General features: G+C 46.5%; 1 protein-coding gene across 1 annotated transcript in view; it reads right to left on the reverse strand.

Annotated features, from left to right (window-relative positions):
* The window catches only part of LOC119394866 (phosphatidylinositol 4-phosphate 5-kinase type-1 gamma-like), a 34,316-nt gene that overhangs the window by 8,254 nt on the left and 3,426 nt on the right, over positions 1-22,636 (reverse strand). The window contains exons 2-10 of the mRNA XM_049416001.1: positions 21,313-21,443; positions 17,998-18,115; positions 12,636-12,788; positions 9,916-10,215; positions 7,552-7,632; positions 5,743-5,827; positions 4,339-4,453; positions 2,921-3,053; positions 479-566 (exon numbers count right to left, since the gene is read on the reverse strand). Coding sequence (XP_049271958.1) covers positions 479-566; positions 2,921-3,053; positions 4,339-4,453; positions 5,743-5,827; positions 7,552-7,632; positions 9,916-10,215; positions 12,636-12,788; positions 17,998-18,115; positions 21,313-21,443 — 1,204 coding nt within the window. The remainder of the gene's footprint in view (positions 1-478; positions 567-2,920; positions 3,054-4,338; positions 4,454-5,742; positions 5,828-7,551; positions 7,633-9,915; positions 10,216-12,635; positions 12,789-17,997; positions 18,116-21,312; positions 21,444-22,636) is intronic.

Raw genomic sequence — 22,636 nt, forward strand, 5'->3', positions numbered from 1 at the left:
TCCGTGATCATTGCGAGTATTCAGTTGCGACCGAAGTTTTACAAATTTATATGGGTGATAATTTAAGTTCTCTTTTAAAATGATTTCGATTTTCTCGAATTACCAGAATGAAGGGCCTATATATAACATTCGGTTCTTACAGCCATTACACCCGAGTATAATTTTAAGTGCTACAATACCGACTTGTTTGCATCTAGGTAGCTACGAAAAAAAAAGTACGGACAGTTATTGCGCTTGCTCTTAAAAACTTTGAATTACAACTAGTGCAGCTATATATATAAACCATGCAGTCATCAAATAGGCAAGACATAGCGTGGAAACAATTTTTTTCTGCAGTCTTTACGAGACTCAGCAATACAGAATGAAGCAATCAGCTGTGCAAAAATGGCAGTAGTAACTTCATGGATAATGCAACAGAGAGGATGGTGGAGGAAAGATATATGACTGCATCTGGGTCGATGCCGCTTAGTATACTCACGAGAGGTAATCTTCTTGAAGACCTTCTTAGCCAAGAACTCCTGAAAGCGTTCTGCATAAAAGCTGGGCCTCTGCACTGATATCGTGTCCTGCACAGGCACAGGGGGAAACTTTGAAACGAATTGACAATCCTGAACCACTTTTTCCAAGTAATCATCGAATGACCTCGGTATTTATCTAGCCGCCTACGTCCGGGTGCTTTCGTGATCGCTTCCTTAGCTTGGTGTAGATCAAATTTGACATGCGAGGGTAAGATGGTGTGACGAATATGACTGCCTGGTCATGACATGAATAATGTGAAAATCCTGTCGCGTACGTCGTCAAACCCTTTCCTCCAGACACGTGTGGCACATACTCTTTTACCACGGGCCGCGGTGTACGGGTATGCGTCACAGGTGATTGACGTACCGTTTATATCTACCTAGGAACCGTGAGAACAGACATTGGTCATTTAAATTCGAGAACGTAAAGAAAAACCGACGTCGGCAGCGCTGACCCGACGAATGCAAAGAATGAACGTTAGGATCCCAGTAGGAATCGAACCTACGCATTCTGCATGGCAGTCAGCTATTCTACCACAGAGCCACGCAAGGCCTTGAAAATGCTTTGGGAAAACACCCTATGCAGGCATAATGTCGATGCAGTTGTGGTTGTGGTGTTGGCTATCTAATTTTACAACAAAGCAATAAACGCTACATATGCATTGATACAGACATGATGTCGGGTTAACTTCAATTGTGGTTCCAGTGTTGGCTCCGCTTTTACAGCAGTCGAATAAACATTACATTTGTATTCCTATGACTCAGCAAGCTGTATACAAGCGTTTGTCGACACCGAAGGAATACGTATAGAAAGTTACGTATGATATTCACATCATCGCACCGTAAAGTGCACTTCATTTCGACAATACCGACGTCTGTGCTCTAACGTGAGTGCTGACGTTACGTCAGACCACAGGTTACCCTTTAAACACCAGTGTTGTCGACGTGCCTGGTAAGCCCACGATGTGCACACAGCTACTACACTTACAAAAACACGTCGATCCATCTCGTAGCCTTGGCTCAAAGCACAGAACTACTCGTTGACTGCTTCGCATGAAACCGATTCCCACAAGGCGTGGGATCTGCCGAATTATTTTTTTTTCTCGAATCCGTCAAGGGAAGCGGGTTTACAGGGATTTGTCGCATCCTTTAAGCGCTTTCTGTTCTCCCGTCCTGACGAGCGCACAGGAAGCTACACAGGGAGGGATGGCACATGGGAAAGAAATTACGTCTTGAACTCGGTTACAGCGCAACCCTAGACAAGGACAAAAAGGAGACGAACAACACGGAGCTGTTTCCTTCTTTCTGTCTAAGTTTCCTTCTTTGTGTCCTTGTCTAGTGTTGCGCTGTAACCGAGTTCAAGATGAATCCCAACCAAGTGGCCCAACTTGTCCTTCTACTGCAGTTACGTCAGCGCGAGTCATGACCTTGAGCGCGCATGATGAAACGCGGTCGCTCTCTCCCGTTGTGATTCACGTGCGCGCCAGTTTACTAACGTTAGACGATGGAGCGCCACGCGGCATAGTGTGTTCCACCTTTGAGTAGGAAACGCCGCGGACTTTAAAATTGTATCAGACTACAGAAGAATATTGTCTAAAGTAGACAGTGAATCTCTGCCCCTGGCAATATGCGAGCATGATATTAGTATTTCTTCCATCTCCTCGAAAAATGAACCAATTCGTAAAACCCTCGCGGCATAAGGCGCTTGATAGGCGGAACCCTGGAATTTTTAGTATGTAACTAAAATTTGCAATGGGGCCTCATGAAGGGCCATTTCATTGCTACATGAGTGAGACAACAATTCAAAGACACAAATAAGACACAAATACAAAGATACGGAGACGTACCGTATTTACACGATTGTAGGTCGACCCCTTTTATCTTAAATTGAAACCCGAAGTTGGGAGGTCGACTTACAATCGAAACCGAAACTAGTTTCGGCTGAAAGGTCGACTTACAACCAAAACCGAAACAAACGAGAAATCAGGTACGCCGTGGCATGATTACGACATTGTGTTTACGTTCCGGCTCTACCTGAAACATATATTGTATTTTCTTGTGTAAAACCCGCACCCATAACAACGTTTTGCGGAACATTTTCTAAAAAATGATTCCCGGGTATTACCGCGAAGCTAGCTTTCCTGTAGAGCTTTGAAGCACTGCCGCGAAGCCACCTTTGCACACCAGAATTTTTTTTTTTGCCGTGCGATTTTAGGGGGTTCGACCTACATTAGAGTCGACTTACATTAGTGTAAATACGGTATATACAGACAGGCACAGTGCCTGCCTGAGGGGGGCGCCAATTGTTGTATGTACCCGTGTCTTTGTATTTGTGTCTACGCGCTACACTATGACGTTCTGCAAACATCAACCAGCCCAACAAGCCCTCCAACAGTTCTCACCTTGTCATGAAACATGGACTTCCAAGTGTGTTCCAACTTCTTCAAGAGCCGGTAGCTCTGAAGAATGTCAATGACTCCAATGAACAAGAGTAGTCGCTCTCCTTTGGAGTTCTTCGCTGGGATGCCACCGGTTCTGTATACAGTTAAGAGAAATGAAATTTCTGAGTAAGACGTAGACGTTGACGTTACCCTGACAAGTTAGAATGCCTATAGACTGAAATTTCAGTACAACTACGTTAAAATATACGACCTCGTAGCAAAAAAGTAACCTCAGACACACACACACACACACAAAAGTGGCCATGGGAAACAGATATTCAATAATCGTCCAGGTATTTATCTACTGGTTGTGCATGGTTCAAGAAAAGACGAGCACATATACTCCCCCCCCCCCTTTTCTTATATAGCAATATAAAAAAAGCAATATAAAAAAGGCGATGCTTCCGAGAAGTACATTTGCGTTTAGGTCGCAACAACTTTTTCAGGGACTCTGCTGTCCGTTGATTTCGCCTGCTTAAGGAACTTTTTCTGAACAAAGATCCTATTACGTGACGACTTAGGCTGCCAGGAGATGACTGTGCAGTACGTCACAATCAAAATATCCTTGTGCGTTATTTTTCTTGTATTGCACCGCCCCATCATTCAATAACTTTAAACGATTGTGAATGAGAGATATAACTCTTCAGAAAAAACTTGAGCAATATTTGCAAATAAGAAAGAGTGCGAATTCGTAATCCTCACGAAAAAAAAAAACAATTTAAAGAGTTGGAAGGTACGTGTGACTATTTGCACAAAGCACAAATCGAAACTTAAAGAGTCACTTTCACCGCATGGGCGAAGCAATGAATGCGATAGCAACAAATTGTAGTGTTATACGAAGTGAGGCTGGCAGCTAACTATTTTGTTTCCGATCTCGCGTAACTACAAAACGCTGGTGTAAGAGAATACCGCCGCTCCAGGGAGAGATGCTTCTTCCGCAGAGTCACTTCGCGTTCACAGCGTAGCACGTAGAAGGGGTATACGAGCCGCCAGCTGATGGCTCCTGAGATAGCGCGCGCGCCAGCGATCGCGCCCTTAGAATCAAAGTTGCTGCTCGAGCGACACCCCCCCCCCCCCCTCGCGTCTTTTAATGCTCGTTCAAGACGGGCGGGGCGTTTCCTGTCTGCTTCGACGGCAGGCTTCACGAGCGGGGTAATGTTATCGCATGCGCCCTCCGAGCGACGGAAATGAGCCGGCTCGTTTGATCTCTGCTTCGGCCGCGTTCGTCGTCCCCGCTCGCACGCTTTTACCCGCGGTAGAACATACGATGCGCGGGGGATCTTATCAATTTGGACTTCATACGGGACATGACGGCGACGGCAAAAACCCGTCGAGACTGTCTATATAACTGCTATCGCAATACAAAAAAACGAACTTACGGAACGTCCTCGTCGTGATCAATGGGCTCTACGTCAGCCTGGATTGACTCCATGGCAGTGGAGAAGTTCGCCAGCCGTTGCCGGTTCGTGACCTTATTCTGTGTCAGCACAGATCCTGCATAGCACAGTTAAGCAAAGAAATAACAACCCTGTGCTCTTGCTTTGTACGTGCTAGAACTGCTTTCTTGGGACACCTGTGACAAACTTTGCCAATGTATAGCAAACTTTACACAAGCGACGTGTTTTACATGCATGCACTCGCGCAAACACAGGAACCGGAGGGTATCGAGCCTGCCAGCAGAGGCAGAGGAACCTGTCAGCACAGGGGGCAGCCCCCCCCCCCCAATTAATCATCTAAAGAGGGGGGGGGCAACTTTGCCCCACATCTTTACTCAATCCCACCTGTCTCTTCATTGTTTGAAGTGCAGGGTTATGGCCATGCACATTTTTTTTAGAATAGCGGCCGGGGACACCTGATGTTGCATTCCAAGAAATGCCAACTTTCCACTTTTACTCCCGGAAAGCCGGGGACCAAAAGGGATGCTGTTGTCAAGCCATCACTTCCTTTTTTTTTGCATCCATTGCAAAACTCGTTTTCTTTCCGACTCAAGCAAGTAGGGGAGGGGTGGCTCTGCGCTAGAATCACCCCTCCACTCCCCACCCCCCGCGTCTCTAATGGACAACACTGCGCACGCCTATGACTGTCACTGCTACAATGTTAAGGTGACGTATATTCAGAAGTCCTCGGTAGCATCACTGCTTAGATGCCTTGTAATAGCAGCTACAATGACAAAGCAGTAGAAGCTGTATTTATTAGATTGTGCAAATGTGAAGTCAAGCTAACCTACAAGCGATGCTTCTGAGTTTAAATGGGCAACATTATATCTAGACAAATGATAAACACTATTCTTTAGACACAAAGAAACTAGCGCAGCTTGCACTAAGCAGCGCAAGGCTGGGTCTCGGAAGAGCTGGTGGGCACTTAGCTGGTCCTGGCTTGGCTAGGCTTTTAACCTCTCACCTCTCTCTTTTCCACCTCTTGCTATAGTACTATACTATACATGGCTATGCTTGCTCTCGCCAAAATTTTCTCTCTTTCTCTCTCTCTTTCTTTCTTTATTTCTCTCTCTCTCTGTACTCGTTGTCTCACCCATAAAGGTAATTGCGTCCCACGCCGGAGAAATGGGCGCACATATTCCGGAGAGCGAACTAGAAGACGATAATGAAGAGGAGAGCGCGTGCCTGTACATGATGATGATAATTTTCTATCTACGACGCAAGGCCAACCTCGACCATAACACCTCTGCTGTAAAAAAGTAATATTGGCCTGAAAGGTCGGTCACAGCTCGCGTCGATTTTTCGCCCGTATTAGGGAAAGCTGTAAACATTAGAGAATGGCTTTACCTGCTGGTTTGGAGATGGAGTCTTCTTCCGCGCCTGCTGGAGGATCGAGTTTCACTTCGTCCTTTGCACCCTGAGACTGCCGCTCCTGCGTGCAAGGCTTCAAGATGATGCCACTGCTGTTCTGAACATACAACTACGCAGTTGGACAATAAGTTGTGAAGTGTTGAACACACAGGTCCGCAGGGTCCCGCAACATTAGGGGGTGCACCAAAAAGCCTAACGACGCCTCCCCCACCACCCACCTCCCGGTTTTGGCGCCCGTAAAAAAAAAAAAAAAATGGGCGGAAACATTTTACTGACGTTTCGGCTTCCATTCGGGAGTCTTCTTCAAAAAAGAAAAGCTCGCTTGCATGAACAGCATGACTTATTTCCTTATTACAGCTAAATATGGGTTTCAACTTGAGAACTTACACATAGGCGTGCGCACAGGAGGGGCAGGGGGGGGCGGCCGCCCCCCCTAATCACGTAAGAGGGGGGTGCAAAATCTGCCCCGTACATTGACCCTTCTAGTCACCTAAGAGGGGGGGGGGGCACAAAATATGCCCCATACATTGACTTAGTAGGGTGGGGGGGGGGCGCTGCGACGAACCTTTGCCCCCCCCCCCCTAATGGGGAACCCTGCGCACGCCTATGAACTTACATTTTACTGCTCCTGCATTGATATAGACATACGTCATACAGCATCTAAGCGCTTTCCTAAGTTGGTGTGTAGTTGGACGCGCCTTCATATTCACGAAGAACATTTTTAACGCGGGCGTTTTACTTGACGTATACCATATTTGCGCATTTTATTTAGAACGTTTTCAGGCCTTCGTCATTTCAACTGAGGTACATGAGTTTCTATGATACAGTGCTTGAAAAATTAATAGTGACGGTGAAATGCCCCCCACCCTCCCCACCCACCTACCGTCCGAATCGTGCACGGTTATACATGGTATTGAAATTATGCATTAGTGTTGCACAGAGCGCTACATTTCCATCAACAAGTAAAATAAAATGTCACGCGGTCCCTTATGCATTTTAGATTATGCATTGTATTGATCCACCACCCCTACCTTCTAACACGAAGGCCTTCCGCACCCAACAAGGTTTTGCACGGCCTCCGGGATCGCAGGCAGTGGACGCTTTCTAAACCTCACATGGTTTTGCCGTGCCTCCAGGATCGGCCCACATTTCATCAAGCTAGGGTGTCATGTGATGGCGTCATCATGTAACGTCACATGATGACGCCACTGTGACGACATAATGAGATCACAAATTTCGGCGACCTGTGTCGGCATGGTGACGTACGTCATAGTGACGTCATCAAACGATGATTTCATTTCTTGTATCACCAATTGCGTTGACGACGCCGCTGACGGTCAATTTTCGCGTCTGATGAGGCATCTAAGGCTGTCATGCAGAAAAGCGTAGTAAGATTAGGAAAGGGCTACTAGTGGTCACGGGGCACAACACATCTTGTTCATTAATTACTCACGCGCGCATGCACCGTATATATACATGCGTCAGAGCAATGACAACCTTTGGTAATAACTTATAACTTATAAGCCATAACTCCGGTAACACCGTAAGCGACATGGAGAGCAAGAGCGACTAAATATGAAGCGTAAGTTTTCTGCATTGCCTAATTTCGAATACCTTAAGCTGGAATCGCGTTGGAGCCATTTCCTGGCAAAATTTCGAAAAGAAATGAGTGTGAGTCAATGGGCATATTTTCATGTACTTGTGAAGTGCCGGCACAAAAGCAACATGGATGACCATAACCTCCATATTCAGGAACTCGGTTCCATGAACATTGAAAGAACTCACTACTTGTTCCTTCGCCGCCTGGTCGATGTTGTGTATGCCTATCAGGAGGCTGTAGTCCATTATTTTGAAGCTCTCCAATACCTGCACAAATGGTCGAGAACAAAACGTGCCCGCATATTGCTTGAAAGTTCCCAAAACTTGCAGAGTTTGGTCTTCGGCATAGGTTTGAGTCAAAATTTTTGGTAAACCGAGTTTCGAGATGAGCGAAGTATACCGGAAGCATGTGTTCATTCCACGCGTAGATCACACAGCCCTGTGTAATAAGAGTTCTCGAAACTCACTATATTAAGGACAGTACTTATGGAGCTCATAAACGGCTTCAGGCCTACAAAAAAAAAAATAGAAGACATTGATTTCTGCAGCGCAACGAATTCCGATCAATCGCACTTTGAAGGCATGCAGAAAATTGATGGACGAATATAACTGCAATGCCTTTAGTAAACGCATATGAGTTACGTGACGAATTGATTTCACTATCGCGCGAGCATTAAGAACGAGTTTTTATCAAGCCACAATCTCGCTGAAATTCTATGCTGTGCGCCGCGTGCTCGATCACCTCGCCCGATCGCAACGCGATGTTTGATTGCACCTGCTCGAAAGCCCTGATCATGTTGCTGACGGTGTTAATAAACTGAAATCACACTGATGGCTGTCACTGGGGGCGTAAATATTGAAGGCTCGTCTCGTGGCTCGCGTCCTTGACTATAATAATATTAATAATATCTGGGGTTTAACGTGCCAAAACCACGATATATGATTATGAGGCACGCCGAAGTGGAGGGCTCCGAAAATTTCGACAATCTTTTATTCTCCAACGTGCACTAATATCGCACGGTACACGGACCTCTAGCGTTTCGCCTCCATCGAGATGAGACCGCCGCTACCGGGATCGAACCCGCGACCTTCGGGGCAGCATACGAACAGCGTAACTACTGCACCTCCGCGCGGACGTGTTATTGCACTAGGGCGCAACGAAGTGACAATTAATTGGCGAGCAAGTGCTGTTTGTGCGATGGAAGACAGGGAACAGGAAATGAACAGCGTTAGCGAGTGGTAATGATAGACACAGTACGCCAACTTCGAGCTAAGTTTATTGATATAACAGGTAAATGACAGCATGAACTCCGTGGAAATAAACATACACGCCACATTTATTCGTGAGACAAATATAGCCCATCATATTTGTAATACCCATTGGCAGGGCAATTTCGCTTAGTCAAAACGAGGCTTCGAATGAATAAAGCCATGCAAATATCAAAGGGTATGATATTTTCGAGTTTACTTCAAAAGTCGTGTAGGAGTTACATGGTATACAAAAGCGATGAAAAATCCTTAGACACGTACAGGGTGTCGCTGGAGCCGACGTTTCGACAAGCGGACATGTCTTCTTCAAGGCTGCAACTGCTTTCAGTTGCAGTTGCAGCCTTGAAGAAGACAAGCTTGCCGAAACGTCGGCTCCAACCCGAGTTCACAAATTTTCCATCTCTTCAAGCTGCCATCTTCCCTTGAACTTTTGCATTATATGGTATAAAAAATAATACAGCAGGGAGTCCCGTGTATATTATAAAATTACTTCGTAATATCCGGCATTTTGTCACTTCGCATTTCGTTCTAGCGATGTTCGAGTGCGGTGTACACTATCTCAAGATCTATGGAAAGCCGAAATACGAATAAAACATTTTGAAGTACGTGACGTCACGTGCGGAGATTTCGGCGCGAAATTTAAAAATGAAACTTTCACCTAGATTTCTTTTTTCTCTTCTGTTAATGAGCCTGTGATGGTGAAATTAACGACAATCGAGTTTGAAAAGTATAATTTAACAGTCTAAACCAGGGGTCTGAAACTCACCTCAGCCAGCGGGCAGCAGTCAACAAATAGAGTCCCGCAAGGGCCGTGGCAGTGAAAAGGTTTAAGCGGGGAAGGGGGGGGGGGGTGAATGAACAAGATGTCAGTTAAAATTGCCATTTGAAAGAATGCCTCTCACATATCCTATACATGGGTCATTTCTGAAGGAGATTTGGAGTCAGGATTCGAGAATCATCGTATACCGATCTGCAGAGTGACTGAAATCTGGCCGCCGATTCTGAAATATTGAGTTTTTGTTGCATGGTTCTGTTTCAACACATGGTGACCACAGGGGGTTACCTTAGGAAAATAATGCTTGAGACGAGACATGTCTGTGTAGCTTTTGGACATACTTATTAAAAAAGTATATGGGACGAAGACAGTCGTGTGCGGGCCGGGCCGCTAGCGAAAGGTTCGCGGACCGCGCGTTTGAGACCCCTGGTCTGAACTGATGCATTGTTTCACTTTAGTATCAACCCCCAAAGCCATTAATAAAAGGAAGGGTGCAGTAGCCATGCCTGGCAGTCTCTCTGGATGGTCTTCATGAGGGCATTGTACGTGTCGGTCTCCAGCAGGATGCCGTCGGGATGCTGTTCGAGGAAGTCGAGGTCCTTGAAGGTCGGGAAGCGCTTGCTGCGCTCGTGCTTGCTCGCTTTGCGCTTGAAGGTGGATCCCTTCAGGTCGAACTTCTGGTGCATGGGCACCACCGAGGGCAGCAGGTTGTTCATCACCACGACGCGCACGCTCTTACCGCCGCACTGGTAGCAGTAGAGTCCGTAGAACTTGGGCAGAAGGGTTCGCGGATTATGGTTCAGGTTCTGGAAAACGCACGCGACAGACACTTTTTTTTCAGTTTGACCTGCCCTTGCTTTTTTCTTTGCAGCATCGCGTAAAGCTCTGCGCAAAAGACGAGTGTGATAGTATAAGAACGGCGTATCTAGGTAATCCCAGAAGTAGGCCTTGACCGTGTAGTTTGTGCACCGCTAGCAAAAAAAAAAGGGGGGGGGGGGGGCAACAGTAAATAATGTGCACAGGTCAAATGCTGACACCTTTTGTGTTTCGCTGCGAGTGTTAAGCTCAACTCAGAGTAAAAAAATAATAAAAACGAAGGTCGGGGTAGAAGGAAAGGTAGGGGGAGAATGGAGGACAAGACGGCAGCATGAGCCAACTTCGAACTGGTTCGGAAGTTAGGACAAAGGAGGACAAGACAGCGTGAGCGCTGTCGTCTTGTCCTCAATTCTACACTACCTTTGTTTCCTTTTACTCTTAATTGCTTTTAAGGCGCGAGAGAACACAAACAGAAGGAAGGACACGGGACAGAGCGCCTCCTTTTACTCTGTTTGGGTTGCGCTAAACACTGAGAACGTCGTGGAATACCAGCACGCTCAAACTGCTATTCTTGTGACCTTTTCTTTTGCCGTTCGTTGTTCTAGGGCTATGTGCTTTTCTTGCGGGGGCAGACAAACGCTGCCAATGGATAAAAACCACAAGCTGATACAATGAAGCGCAACTTGCGCTTCATTGTGACAGCTTGAGATTTCGGTGAGCACTCATTTGTATAATATTAATACTTGCCAAGTTAAAAGCATTCGATCCAGACTAGGTATGTCTTGCTTTTGTAATAATATAATAATTGTTGCGGTTTAACGTCCCGGAACCACGATGTGATCACGAGGGACAGCGTAGTGTTAACGTGCACTTCAACCTATAGGTACACGGGCCTCAAGTATTTTCCATTCCATTGAAAATACGGCCGCCGCGACCGGGATTCGATCCCGCGACCTTCGGATCAGCAGTCGAGCACCATAACCACTAGACCACCGTGGCAGGTCTCGCCTTTGTAAGGTTATCTGAATATGAGTAGCGAAAGTTCTACAAACGTCAATATAACAGTTCATAGATGTCATCAGAATGTATACAATAATCAATGGAAAGTTTTTCCGAAGCCTAACAGAAAGTTTAACCAAATTTCAACGTAAAGTCTGACAGAAATACCGCCGCAATGTTCGACGTGACATCAGCATTAAGTTGAACATAAACTTCAACAGCACATCAGCAGAGCGTTCATTATAAAGTTCAGCATGTCAGCAGAAAGTTCAACAGCAGATTAACTGACGATCCAAGCAGGCTTTCGCCTTCACATTTTTAGGAAGTGTCAAGCATCCCCCGAATATTTTATGGTACCTGTTTCCGCGCAACAGAAAGCTTACTGGTCAGAGTATTCATTCTAAAAAGACAGGGCGTGCAAACACGGACACAAGAAAGAAGTCAGGACACCACAAACGCCGACTTTGTGGTTCCCTGACAAACGCCGACACCACAAACGTCCGTGTTTGCACGCCCTGTCTTCTTAGAATGAATACTTACCAACTAGCTAAGCTCTCTGTTATTCTGGTCAGAGTGTCTGATCGTGGAGCGGTAACACGGAAAACTCCGTGAAACTTTTTATCAGACTTTTTTAATCTGTGGCGCTGTCGAAGTCGTACACGCAACACAAGCTGCAAACAGGTGAGCGCGATAGCGGTTCATGACTTGGCGGTTTTTGTGACTTTCAAACGCAATTTAACCATACAAATTCCATTCAAATGGCGAGAACAATGGTCGAGTCTGTCACTACGGTTCAGTCTTTTTCACCACCAATGTCCTGTGACACGTTCTGGGCGGTTGTCAGTCCCTTTAACGCTGAAGTCGTATCTAACATCGTCTGTGCTGGTAGGGAGTGTAGGTTTCCGGAGAGAAAAGGCGCGTGGATTCTGCTTCTTTTAAAGGCGAAAGCCTTAGATGCCTCATCAAACGCGAAAATTGACTGTCGGCATCAACAGAAATGGTGAAAGAAATCATAACGTGACGACGTCACAATGACGTCGTCATGACGTCACATAACCTGACGTCAAATGATGACGTCAGCACATATGACACCGTCGCTTGGTCAAAGGTGGACCGATGACGGAGGAAGCGCAATACCAGGTGAGGTGCAGGTGCTTTCGGAATGGGTGGGGGGGGGGGGGGAGAATCAATACGTCGACTGAGAAGAAGATGGCTTTCGCCTTCGGGCCGTCTCAGGCGAATGCATAAACGGTCCTGTGAGTTTGTTTTTTTATGAGCATTATAGTATTGCAGACAAAATCTGTCACCACATATCCTACACACAGCTCATGTGTTTGCAGTGGCCCACGAAGGACCGTTTAAAGAGTCTCAGGCTCCGCGAAGTTCTTGGGTTCCACTTAAGCGCACTCACCATGTAGTAACCTGCCAGCAGATTCTGCAGGAACTCGGCTTCCTTGTGTTGAACGGTTTTGATGATGAACTCGTCGTTGCTGGTGAGGTAAAACGTACTTCCGCTTGCGCCAGGATTTGAGAGCTCCCTCAAGGGTTCGTGACATAAAGACATCTGCAATCGGTCACGGAAGGAATCAAATTCGCTTTTGAGCCTCAGCATGACGATTTACCGGAAATAATGAAGCGAAGAAAATACTTGGAGGGCCATGCTTTATTTCAGTTAATATTAGTGATGGGCGATTATTCGGGCGTTTCGAATATTCGAATGAATATTACAGTATTCGAATTCGCTTCGATACGAATTTACATTATTCGAAATTTCGAAGTATTCGAAGATGAACGAATATATGTATACATTTGACTGCACATAACTCCCTGTAAAAGTGGTTTCACTGCAGCGTCTGCTTGCTGTGCTGTGAAACAACTTATCCAGGGGAAATATGCACTGCCACGAAACTACACTTCAAGGTTAAATGTACATATTTTTTTATTGCGATGGTAATTATATGGACAGTCTCGGCTGGTTTTTGTCCGTCCCCGTCGCCGTCATTCACCGTATATGTATAAGTATGTATATATATATATATGAAAGTCCCAAAGAAAAACAATTTAGAAAATGCTCCCGAAGCGCGGAATCGAACCAGGGACCTCTCGCTCCGCAGCCCGTGGCGCTAGCCACTACGCCACGAAACGCCGATCCTCTTTCCCGCTGGCCGGACTCAGAGACGGCAGGCGCTTATAAGCGTTTCTTCATTGCCGGCGAGATGGCGCGAGGAGCGCAACGAAGGTAAAGTCCCTGAATTAAACGAAGGTCTTTCGCTCGCGGCAGCGACCGCGTTTGCGAAAGGAGCGCGCTGTTCAAACGGAAATAAGTAACAACTGCGACATTTAGCTCGCGCTCGTCCTGTGTGTACTTGTTCGTTCGTTTCGTGCGTCCTGCTTTATGTTTGAGCAGTGCGCTTCAAGTATCGAGCTGTGACGCATGATAGTTCGCGCTCGTCCTGTGTGCGTTCTTTTCGTGCGTCCTTTGGGCTCGAGCGACGCGCTTGCAATTTCGAGCTGCTTTCCGTTCTTCGCGTTAGATTCCAATTTGTTGCTATCGCATTCATTGCTTCGCCGTTGCGGCGAAACTGTGACTTTTTGTTTAAAAGCGTGTTATACGGGCATAGTAATGTTTAAATTGTAACGTCCACTTATAACTTGCACCCTATTGAAATCTTGATACTATTCAAGGCTGCTTCATTTCAAACCAAAAAAGTGACATTCACTCATACCTAGTTCCAATCCTTAAAAATATTGTGCAAGGGTCATGACATAAATGCTCAGTTTTCTTAATAATATGCGGTGAATGCTATTCGAACTATTCGATTCGAAATTATTCGACCAAATCACTATTCGCTTCGGATTCGCTTCGAGCCTCAAATTCACTATTCGCCCATCCCTAGTTAATATACATTCAGCTGCTATGAAAAAAAAATGTATGCAACACATCCAAGGTAATGTAAATTACATTAAAGTAAATATCTGCTCGCTCAGCAGTCCAAAGTATGTACTCTGCCAGCAAAAACATCAAATAGCTTTCGAACGCAACTTGAATTACACATTTCGGAAGTGCCTACGCATTTCGACCAAAGAATTCGCTTGCTCGGCTCGTGGCCAGCATGCGGACGTGCCAACACCACTACGATCAAATGATTGTGACGTAACTTGGGATGAAGAATCTCGTGCAAGGCGCACGTTTAGGTGCTATTTGCGTGAAACCCGTGTCGCCGAGACGACGCCACCGGGACACCGGAATCGTCAGAAGACCGTTTGCTGTTCTTCTGGAAACGTCATTGTCTCAGGTAGTTGTTACAGGGGCTTACCGGGAGTTTATACCCAGAGTTGTTACAGGGCAGCCGCAAGTGAAAATTTGCCGTCGCCCTGATGTTCCGTGTGAAGTCTAACCACGATCAGATGTTATCGCGCCCCGCGCGTGGTGCACTTTGGGGATCAAAGAAAAGCGCGCCACCTTACCGTGCTGGGCAGGAGGGGATGTGATTTTTTTTAATGCCGGCAGGATTTTGTCTTGGAGGCAGGGGCGTAGCCAGGGGGGGGGTGGGTTCAACCCCCCCCCCCCCCGAAATTTTTCAGTTTTGCTTGCATATATATACGCGCACACATACACACGCACGAACATGCATAAAGTATGGTGAACCCCCCTCCCCCCCCCCCGAAAAAAAATTCTGGCTACGCCCCTGCCAAGGTGCCCCTTTTGTCCATTTTGCAAGTGCCCCTTCTGCACTACCCCTGCCGACGCCTATAATGATTAGGGTAAGTGCTGCTGTGAGAGTGCAGGGAGGATGAGCACGCTAGTGCAAAGGGCGGTTGATCAGAGATCTGTGTTTTTAAACCAGAGGAGGAGGCAAGTGGCCGTGCGCGTGCACGGCCACTTGCCTCCTTCGCAGCAGCAGGTGGCGCGCGTCCTATCTTGCAAGTAATCTGCGGTAGTTCTGAAGGATGAGCGAGTCGAGATGTTTGTTCAGTTAGTGTGCACTGCCTCCGAGTGCCTAATGTTGCAGCTAGTGTTATCAAAGAAGCAACGCGATGCGTTTGCTCGCTTCTCCGAGACGCTGAGCTTTAGGTACTGCTGGGCTCTTTCAGGATGAATCAAGCCTACAGAATCCAAGAAGGAGCCCTTAGCTCGTCGTCGTTCATCGTAAGCACGCTGCTCCTCGGGCGTTTTCACAATGCGCGGTCGACCCATACTTGCCACGCTTGACCGCGCCAACGCAGCGCATAGACTCGACTGAATTGGTGAAACGAAATGCGTGCCGCTCCACGAAACCTTTCTGCACCTCACGCGGTGTTGCACACTGCCTCCGGGATCGTCCTTACCTTTTACTGATTGACGATGTCGATGGCGTCATCATGTGACGAACTGTTGACGTCACAAATTTTGTGATATGTGTGACGCCACATATCACATTTCATTTGAAATGATAAACTTCAGTTGATAGTCAGCTCCTCGTGTGGTGTGTTGTTCGTTTCTAAGGCTTCGCCTTCCGTTTTTACCGCGCTGTTTCCCGATTCAAGATGTTCAACCAATTAGCCAACAAGTTCATCTTATGGGAAAGCGGCTCGCCGTCCCGGTTGTAGAACTGTGTATAGAAGACAGGGTGATTAGTTTACCATGGGAGAGCAGTAAGCCGTGTTTAGAACAAATGTTCCACGACTTAAAGCACGATGTACTCTACTATCACACAGAAACTCCCCCAGGACTGACGTTCAAGTCTACGCATGGGTTAACGCGCCGAGGTGCTATTACGCCGCCATGAATTTCTCGCCGGTGCAGGGATTCATTTCTAGTTTCGCGTGACGCGAAGGTTGTGGATTATATATCTCCACCGGCGGCAGGTTGTTTTCTTTCGCCAACTTTCGCTTTTCCTTATCTCATATTGACCGCACTTCATAAAAACTCCACGCAGAATCTCCTTTGGGAGTTGTCTAAGTGATGCGCAAGCGTATAGTCTTATCGTATAGGAAATTACTATGGTTGCGGCCTTCCCTGTAACGTGGCGGCACGGCGTCTTTCGTCTTCCTGTTCGGCAGCGTCCGGAACGGCATAAAACGACGGCGCCTGTTTGCCATTCAATCTTCGCAAAGTCGGAATTTTTCTCATGCGTGCAATTCTCCGTGTCGGCTGATTCCCAGTCCATTTCTCTACCACCGCGCCACGCCGCAAAATATTCATGCACGTAATACCCCGACACGATTGACCCTCATTGCTCGCATCGTGGGTCCATCAGCCACACTTAACCACATTCTCCGGAACTGCAAGACCCCGATCTCCTGGCCACTCCCTCACCTGAGGGGTGGGAGGAGGTTTTGACCTCCACCAGCCTGGGAGTCCAGCTCCAGGCCGTACAGAGGGCAGAGGAGGTGACCACCGGGCTCGGCCTGTCGGATCACCTGCCGGGCGCCCCGATGGCAGGGTTCCTTCGTTCCTTAACGTACAGGGTGGTATACAGCGTCCAGTGTTTGAACCAATATGGGGCGACATCACGCAACGCGATAGCACCACTGTTTGACCCAACATGGCGGCGACGCGGTCAAGGGGTGTCACCACCCAGTGCGAAGGAACGCTGGCATCGAGGCGCCCTACGTAGCTCTATAAAGACTGACGACAATAAAATTGCGTTCTTTCTTTCTCTCTCCATGTCGGCTTAACATGTTGCTAGCGATTTTATTCTACGGGCACGAAATTCAACAAAGCCTTCATATAAAGTGTTCCCCTTTTACATTTGTTTTTGTATCGCCGGTACATCGCATTCATATGATTCAGATATGCCTGTTCACGTTCTGTAAGCGTGGGTTTTTGGTCAGTGGGTAAGCGACACGCCTTCTGAGCGTGGGGCCGTAGTTTCGAAACCAACCACAGCGAACAAAAAGAGAATGGTTTTATACATTTATTCCCTGTAACGACTCGTCTTACGTGACCGAGAAACGGACCGACACACAGTGTTCTTGTTGAGTCGGCGTAGAAATGCTTATGAATTTAAAACAGTCACGTATGCCTTAGAGAATCTCAGCTGGTCAAAATGAATCCAGAGCCCTACACTAGGGCGTGCTTGACAGTCAGGTGATTCTAAAATGTCTGGAAATTAAGTTGTTCGATTAAAACATTAAACTGTGCACTTTTCACTGTTCACAGCAATGAAGCTATTATTTGTTTTGTTTCTCATCATTTGTCACTGTATCTAGCCGTTCGATCCTGGCCGCGGCGGTCGCATTTCGATAGAGGCGGAATGGTAGAGGCCCGTGTACAGGGGCGTAGCCAGAAATTTTTTCGGGGGAAGGGGGTTCAACCATACTTTATGTATGTTCGTGCGTGCGTTTGTATGTGTGCGTGTATATATACACATGCAAAATTGAAAAATTTCGGGTAGGGGGGTTGAACCCCCCAATCACCCCGCCCCCTTCGCGACGCCCCTGCCCGTGTACTTAGATTTAGATGAGCGTTAAAGGACCACAGGTTGCCGAAATTTCCGGAGCCCTCCACTACTGCGTGCCTCATAATCATGCCATGGTTCTGGAACGTAAAACCCAGCAATTATTATGCCCCTGTATCTGGCTTCAGAAAGAGGTAGGGCTGCATCCACTGGCGCTGCCATGGGGGGGGGGGGGGGGGTTCGATTTTGCATGTGTACATATGCATTCAAACACACGCACAAACATGAATAAAGGGTGGTTGAACCTTCCCCCCCCCCCCCCCCCCCCCAACCCCGAAAAGAATTTCTGGCCACGCTACTGAGACATGCAGAGGAGGCGAGATGACTTACCAGAAAACCTTCGGTGTTTATGCTGAAGAGGTCCCTGAAGTACCGAAAAGCGACTGGAGCGTAGGCCTTAAATTTGAAGTCGCTGTAGTGATGAGCTGGCGTCACATTGCTTCCTTCCCTAAAACAATGAACAAAGAGGGAAATAATCCATGAAAACTTTATCTTGAATAATGATTGTGTGGTAAATTCGAGTTGGGCAAAGCAAAAACTGCTTGGCTAGACTTCGTAACTGTGATATATCTGCACGCAAAAAAACAAAAAAAAACGAGAAAACAAACAAACAGGCTACACCTTTTTTCATAGAACGCATTGAACTCAAACACTTGGTAGACCGACGATCAATGAAAGTGTTCAGTCAAATGGGCACCACTACTCAAAATGTGACATTGTAAGCCTCTGAACATCAGATGCGAAATAGCGGTGACATGTTCAACAATTTCTCGTATTGAATAACAACGAAATATCTCGAAATGTACACTTACACCATGTTACGGCACTATTTCTATGCAGCACTATTGACCGAAGCTGCTAAATGTATACCATAGCTGAGAGCGATGCTATAACAAAACTTTCGCCCCAGAGATCTGATCATGCATGCTAGTTATGTTGAATTACATTTTTTAACTTTTTGCTGTTTATAATTGAATAATAGGACATGTTTACTAGCGAAAAAGACGTGGACGAGAAGAAGCAATACAGGACAACGCTAGACTTCGACTAAACTTTATTACACATAACATTCAGGTATATATCGACAACGTGGCGACCGCATGCGCGCAAAGGTCCTGTTAATACTGAAAAAATCAGCAACAAAGATGAGTTATCAGTATTTTTCGCTAGTAAACTTGTCCTATTATTCACGTTACCAACTAGCTCAACTTTCCGCTTTAAGTGTTTATAATTGGCCTAGCTACTTCGGCATCCTAATGTGATAATTAGTATGTGCAATATTTGAAGGTAAACTTGAATATTTAGGTTATTTCGCATCTTCTAATACAGCGATAAAATATTTAAATGGCTCGTAAACCACCTGCGATAATTTCTTTAACATTTCAAGTAAACACGCGCATCGAGTTCAAAATGCTGTCACGATCAATGCCAAACGCGGCAGCGCTGGCAGTGCTACGAGCCGCGGACACCCCTCTAATTCGCCTTTTTCACGACTCCCCCGCGCATGCGCTCTCTCCTAGCAGAAAAGTCTCTAAACGTCTCACCATCTCGGAGACTTTGCTTCTGGCAGGGGCGTAGCCAGAATTCTTTTTCGGGGGGGGGGGGGGTGTCAACCATACTTTATGTATGTTCGTGCGTGCGTTTGTATGTGTGCGTGTATATATACGCAAGCAAAACTGGAAAATTTCGGGGGGGGGGTTGAACCCCCCCCCCCCTTGGCTACGCCCCTGGCTTCTGGCAATACCGGTTGTCCCGGCCCCTACCAAACCCCTACCAAAACGGCAGAGGGCAGCACAGGAAAATCAAAGAGGCGGATTCCAAGAAACAATACCCTCTCCTATCCGGGCCTTTCGGTAATCCTCAGCTGCCTCAGCGTTCGCCGTGGCGTTAGCATTGTCGTCTGCTCATGTCATCCACAAAAAGAGCCTGTTTGCTCGCAGATAAGCGCTCGCCGCTCTTCCTCCTCGCACGGTGAGGAGAAGCACTCGGCCAGGGGGAGAGACGAGCCGACGAACGGAGCGTAGCGAAGGAAAGAGCGAAACGAGCGAGGGCCCCTTTTGGATGATCAAACGCGTGTAACTCCGCTATTACGGCACCGTTTCGAGAAATTCTCACGGCTACGTGTTCGTTGTAGACTCGTGCACAACTACAACAACACAACTAAATTTCGACCTCTAGGTGGTTTAAGGCCCTTTAAAATGACCTCAGACAATGAGGAAATATGCGTTCTAGTCATGCGCGGCTGCCATAAACTGGCTACTTGGATTCTGTGTAAAGGGCCAACGAGAACTATGCCATGAAGCTTGTCTAAGAGAACTGCAAAGAGAAGCACAAATTCAGCTTAGGCTGATAAAGCATTAAAAATTAGAATCTGTACTAACCGGAATAAAAATGAAAGCCAAGCTTGACTGTCTTTAACTTCGCGCCGAAAAAGAAGCGCTTCCCGCAAGCTTCCCGAGAAAAATGTTCCTTTACGTCCCTCACTGCCTCTCAGACAAGAACCCTTGTTTGACATAAAACCAGTTTTAGCCTTTCTCAGCGAAATCGACGCCCTAGATGTTATCAGCACCCTAGTGCTTCGTAACACAGCCTGACCTTGGAGGCCGCTGCGACTACAGTTACTGTATATACCTAAAGGATCCATATACATGAACTCTAGCTGCGACGGCAGTATCTTGTATAGCACGTGCGTCCACTCCCTCGCGTTCAAGTATCCTGAGAAGGCAGCGGTTCTGTACTTGAATCAACGAATTTTAGCAAGACATTCGTTTATGCCACGTCTACCACGCTCATTGTAAGCCTCACTAACAAATGTCATGGTTTTAATACTCACATTGTTCCATTTTGAGCGAGCATTTTAGGCCCCTATACAGACACGCACACCAGACTATCGTCATTGATACTTCAGAAAAAAACAAGCGAAAAATGAAACGTAAGCACGAATGAAAGAAAACACAACACCACGTGTCTTGTTCTCTTCGCATTTGCGTCTAATTCTTCGCTGGGTTTCCTCTAGTATCGGTATGATCCGACTGACCCTGCAAGAAGCACTTCTATTTTCATTGGCAGCGCAATATCTTCGCACAAGGTATCTCTTGGCGTTCATTGGTCATCACTCGCACTCGCGCCATAAAACACTCACCAGCTTCGAGCCGAAAGCACAGCACCCCGTACGTCATTGTGACGCAATAGATTTCAAAGTATCGTCTTGTACTTTGGCAGCTGCGGTTCAGTATAAGTAACTACGTACATCAGTTAATCAACGCGCCAGTATGCTCGTGACGACTGTGTGAAGCTTGGGGACACTCCAAAGTGGGGGTGCGGCTCTTACACAAGGAAACACGGTAACTCAACTTAATTGCCCCTTTACTGTTGCCGTATGCGACACTCTAAGCGCAATCACAACAGCTAAGAGCTCAAATAGCTAATTTACGAGCCACTGCATTAGTGAGAAACTGTCATCCAACATTGCGTGATAGAAGAGAAATTTGTGCGCACAGCGCCCAAGCCATATAAGATCCGGTACAATATCAAACGTGTGTACACTGAAGTTGTAACCAGTGAAACCAAAGTAATTCAGAGGATGGGGAAACCCCACGCGACAATGCGAAGAACAGACACCGAAAGTGGTTCAAGCAAGCTTACCCAGGCAAAAAGATTGATTCTATCACAGCGAAATCCCTGATCAATAAATTGCGCTCCGGTTTCGACGCCAGACTGGCAACGGCGTAAGCTATTCCTAGTTGAATCGAACCTATAGCCTTTGACGCTTGAATCTGCAGAAGAGAGAGAGAGAGAAAGCGTACACAGATCAAACGTCGTAATGACCACACTCTTATCCAGAATTTTCAACCTGAAGGGAAGAAATATAAAACATTCTTGAAGTAATACTATTGTTTTGAACGTAACGACGTTGATGAACATCGCGCGAAGCTGATCGCGTTCCTTTTGAGCAGTAGTTAAAAAAAATCGCAGTGAGCGTTCACCCTTCTCAATTCACTTGACAATCTTACAGCAAAGTCCCAAGACAGACGGATAAGACACAGTATTGCGTTATATCAAGTGTAGCACTGTCTGCAGGCCCGTAGCCAGGAATTTTTTTCGGGGGGTGGGGGGGAGGGGGGCACGTGCTGAAAACCTTGACTTTTTGAGGAAAAATACCTATGTTTATTATTTATTTTTGGTAAAACACATACTTCAGCAAAATTTTGGGGTGCCTGACTGGCTACGGGCCTGACTGTCTGTACACGGATGGCAACCCAGAGGCAACGATACGGTCCTGACAGACGTCGAATTTTGTTGAAAGAAATTAATGGTATCGCAGTGCAGCTGCAAAGGCAAATCATAAGTATGCAAAGCAATGCCTGCGATTGTATGTCATGCAAATACAGCACAAAATGCCGAGGTTATGTTTTTTATGTCTGTAGGAATGCCCGAGGTCCGTGTATACTTAGATTTAGGTGTACGTTAAACAACGTAACGTGGTCCAAATTTCCGGAGCCCTCCACTACAGCGTCCCTCACAATGATATCGTGGTTTTGGGATGTAAAACACCCAAAATTATTATATTATTATTATTATTATTATTATTATTATTATTATTATTATTATTATTATTATTATTATTATTATTATTATTATTATTATGTCTGTAGTAACCGCTTATGAAGTAGGAAAGGGTCACTATACGAAAAGCCCAGCCCCTTATAGCTACGCTGTAGGTTTGTGCACAAATCTACGTGTGGCCTGCATACCTACACTTGCCAGAGCATCGCTATGCGGGCACACACATAGTGTAAAAACCCTATAATTGGATCCTTGCCTGAGAGCGATGCAGGCGGTTGTGCCCGAGCATGTACAGTATGAAGGTGACGAAGGTTATAAACACGCCGGCCACGAAGAGGAAGGACATGCTATTGGTAGCGTTGAAGGTTACCAGGTGTCAGCTGGTTATGCCTACGTTTGAGAC

The sequence above is a fragment of the Rhipicephalus sanguineus genome, chromosome 5 (genome assembly GCF_013339695.2).
Source record: "Rhipicephalus sanguineus isolate Rsan-2018 chromosome 5, BIME_Rsan_1.4, whole genome shotgun sequence".
Taxonomy (NCBI): Eukaryota; Metazoa; Arthropoda; class Arachnida; order Ixodida; family Ixodidae; genus Rhipicephalus; species Rhipicephalus sanguineus.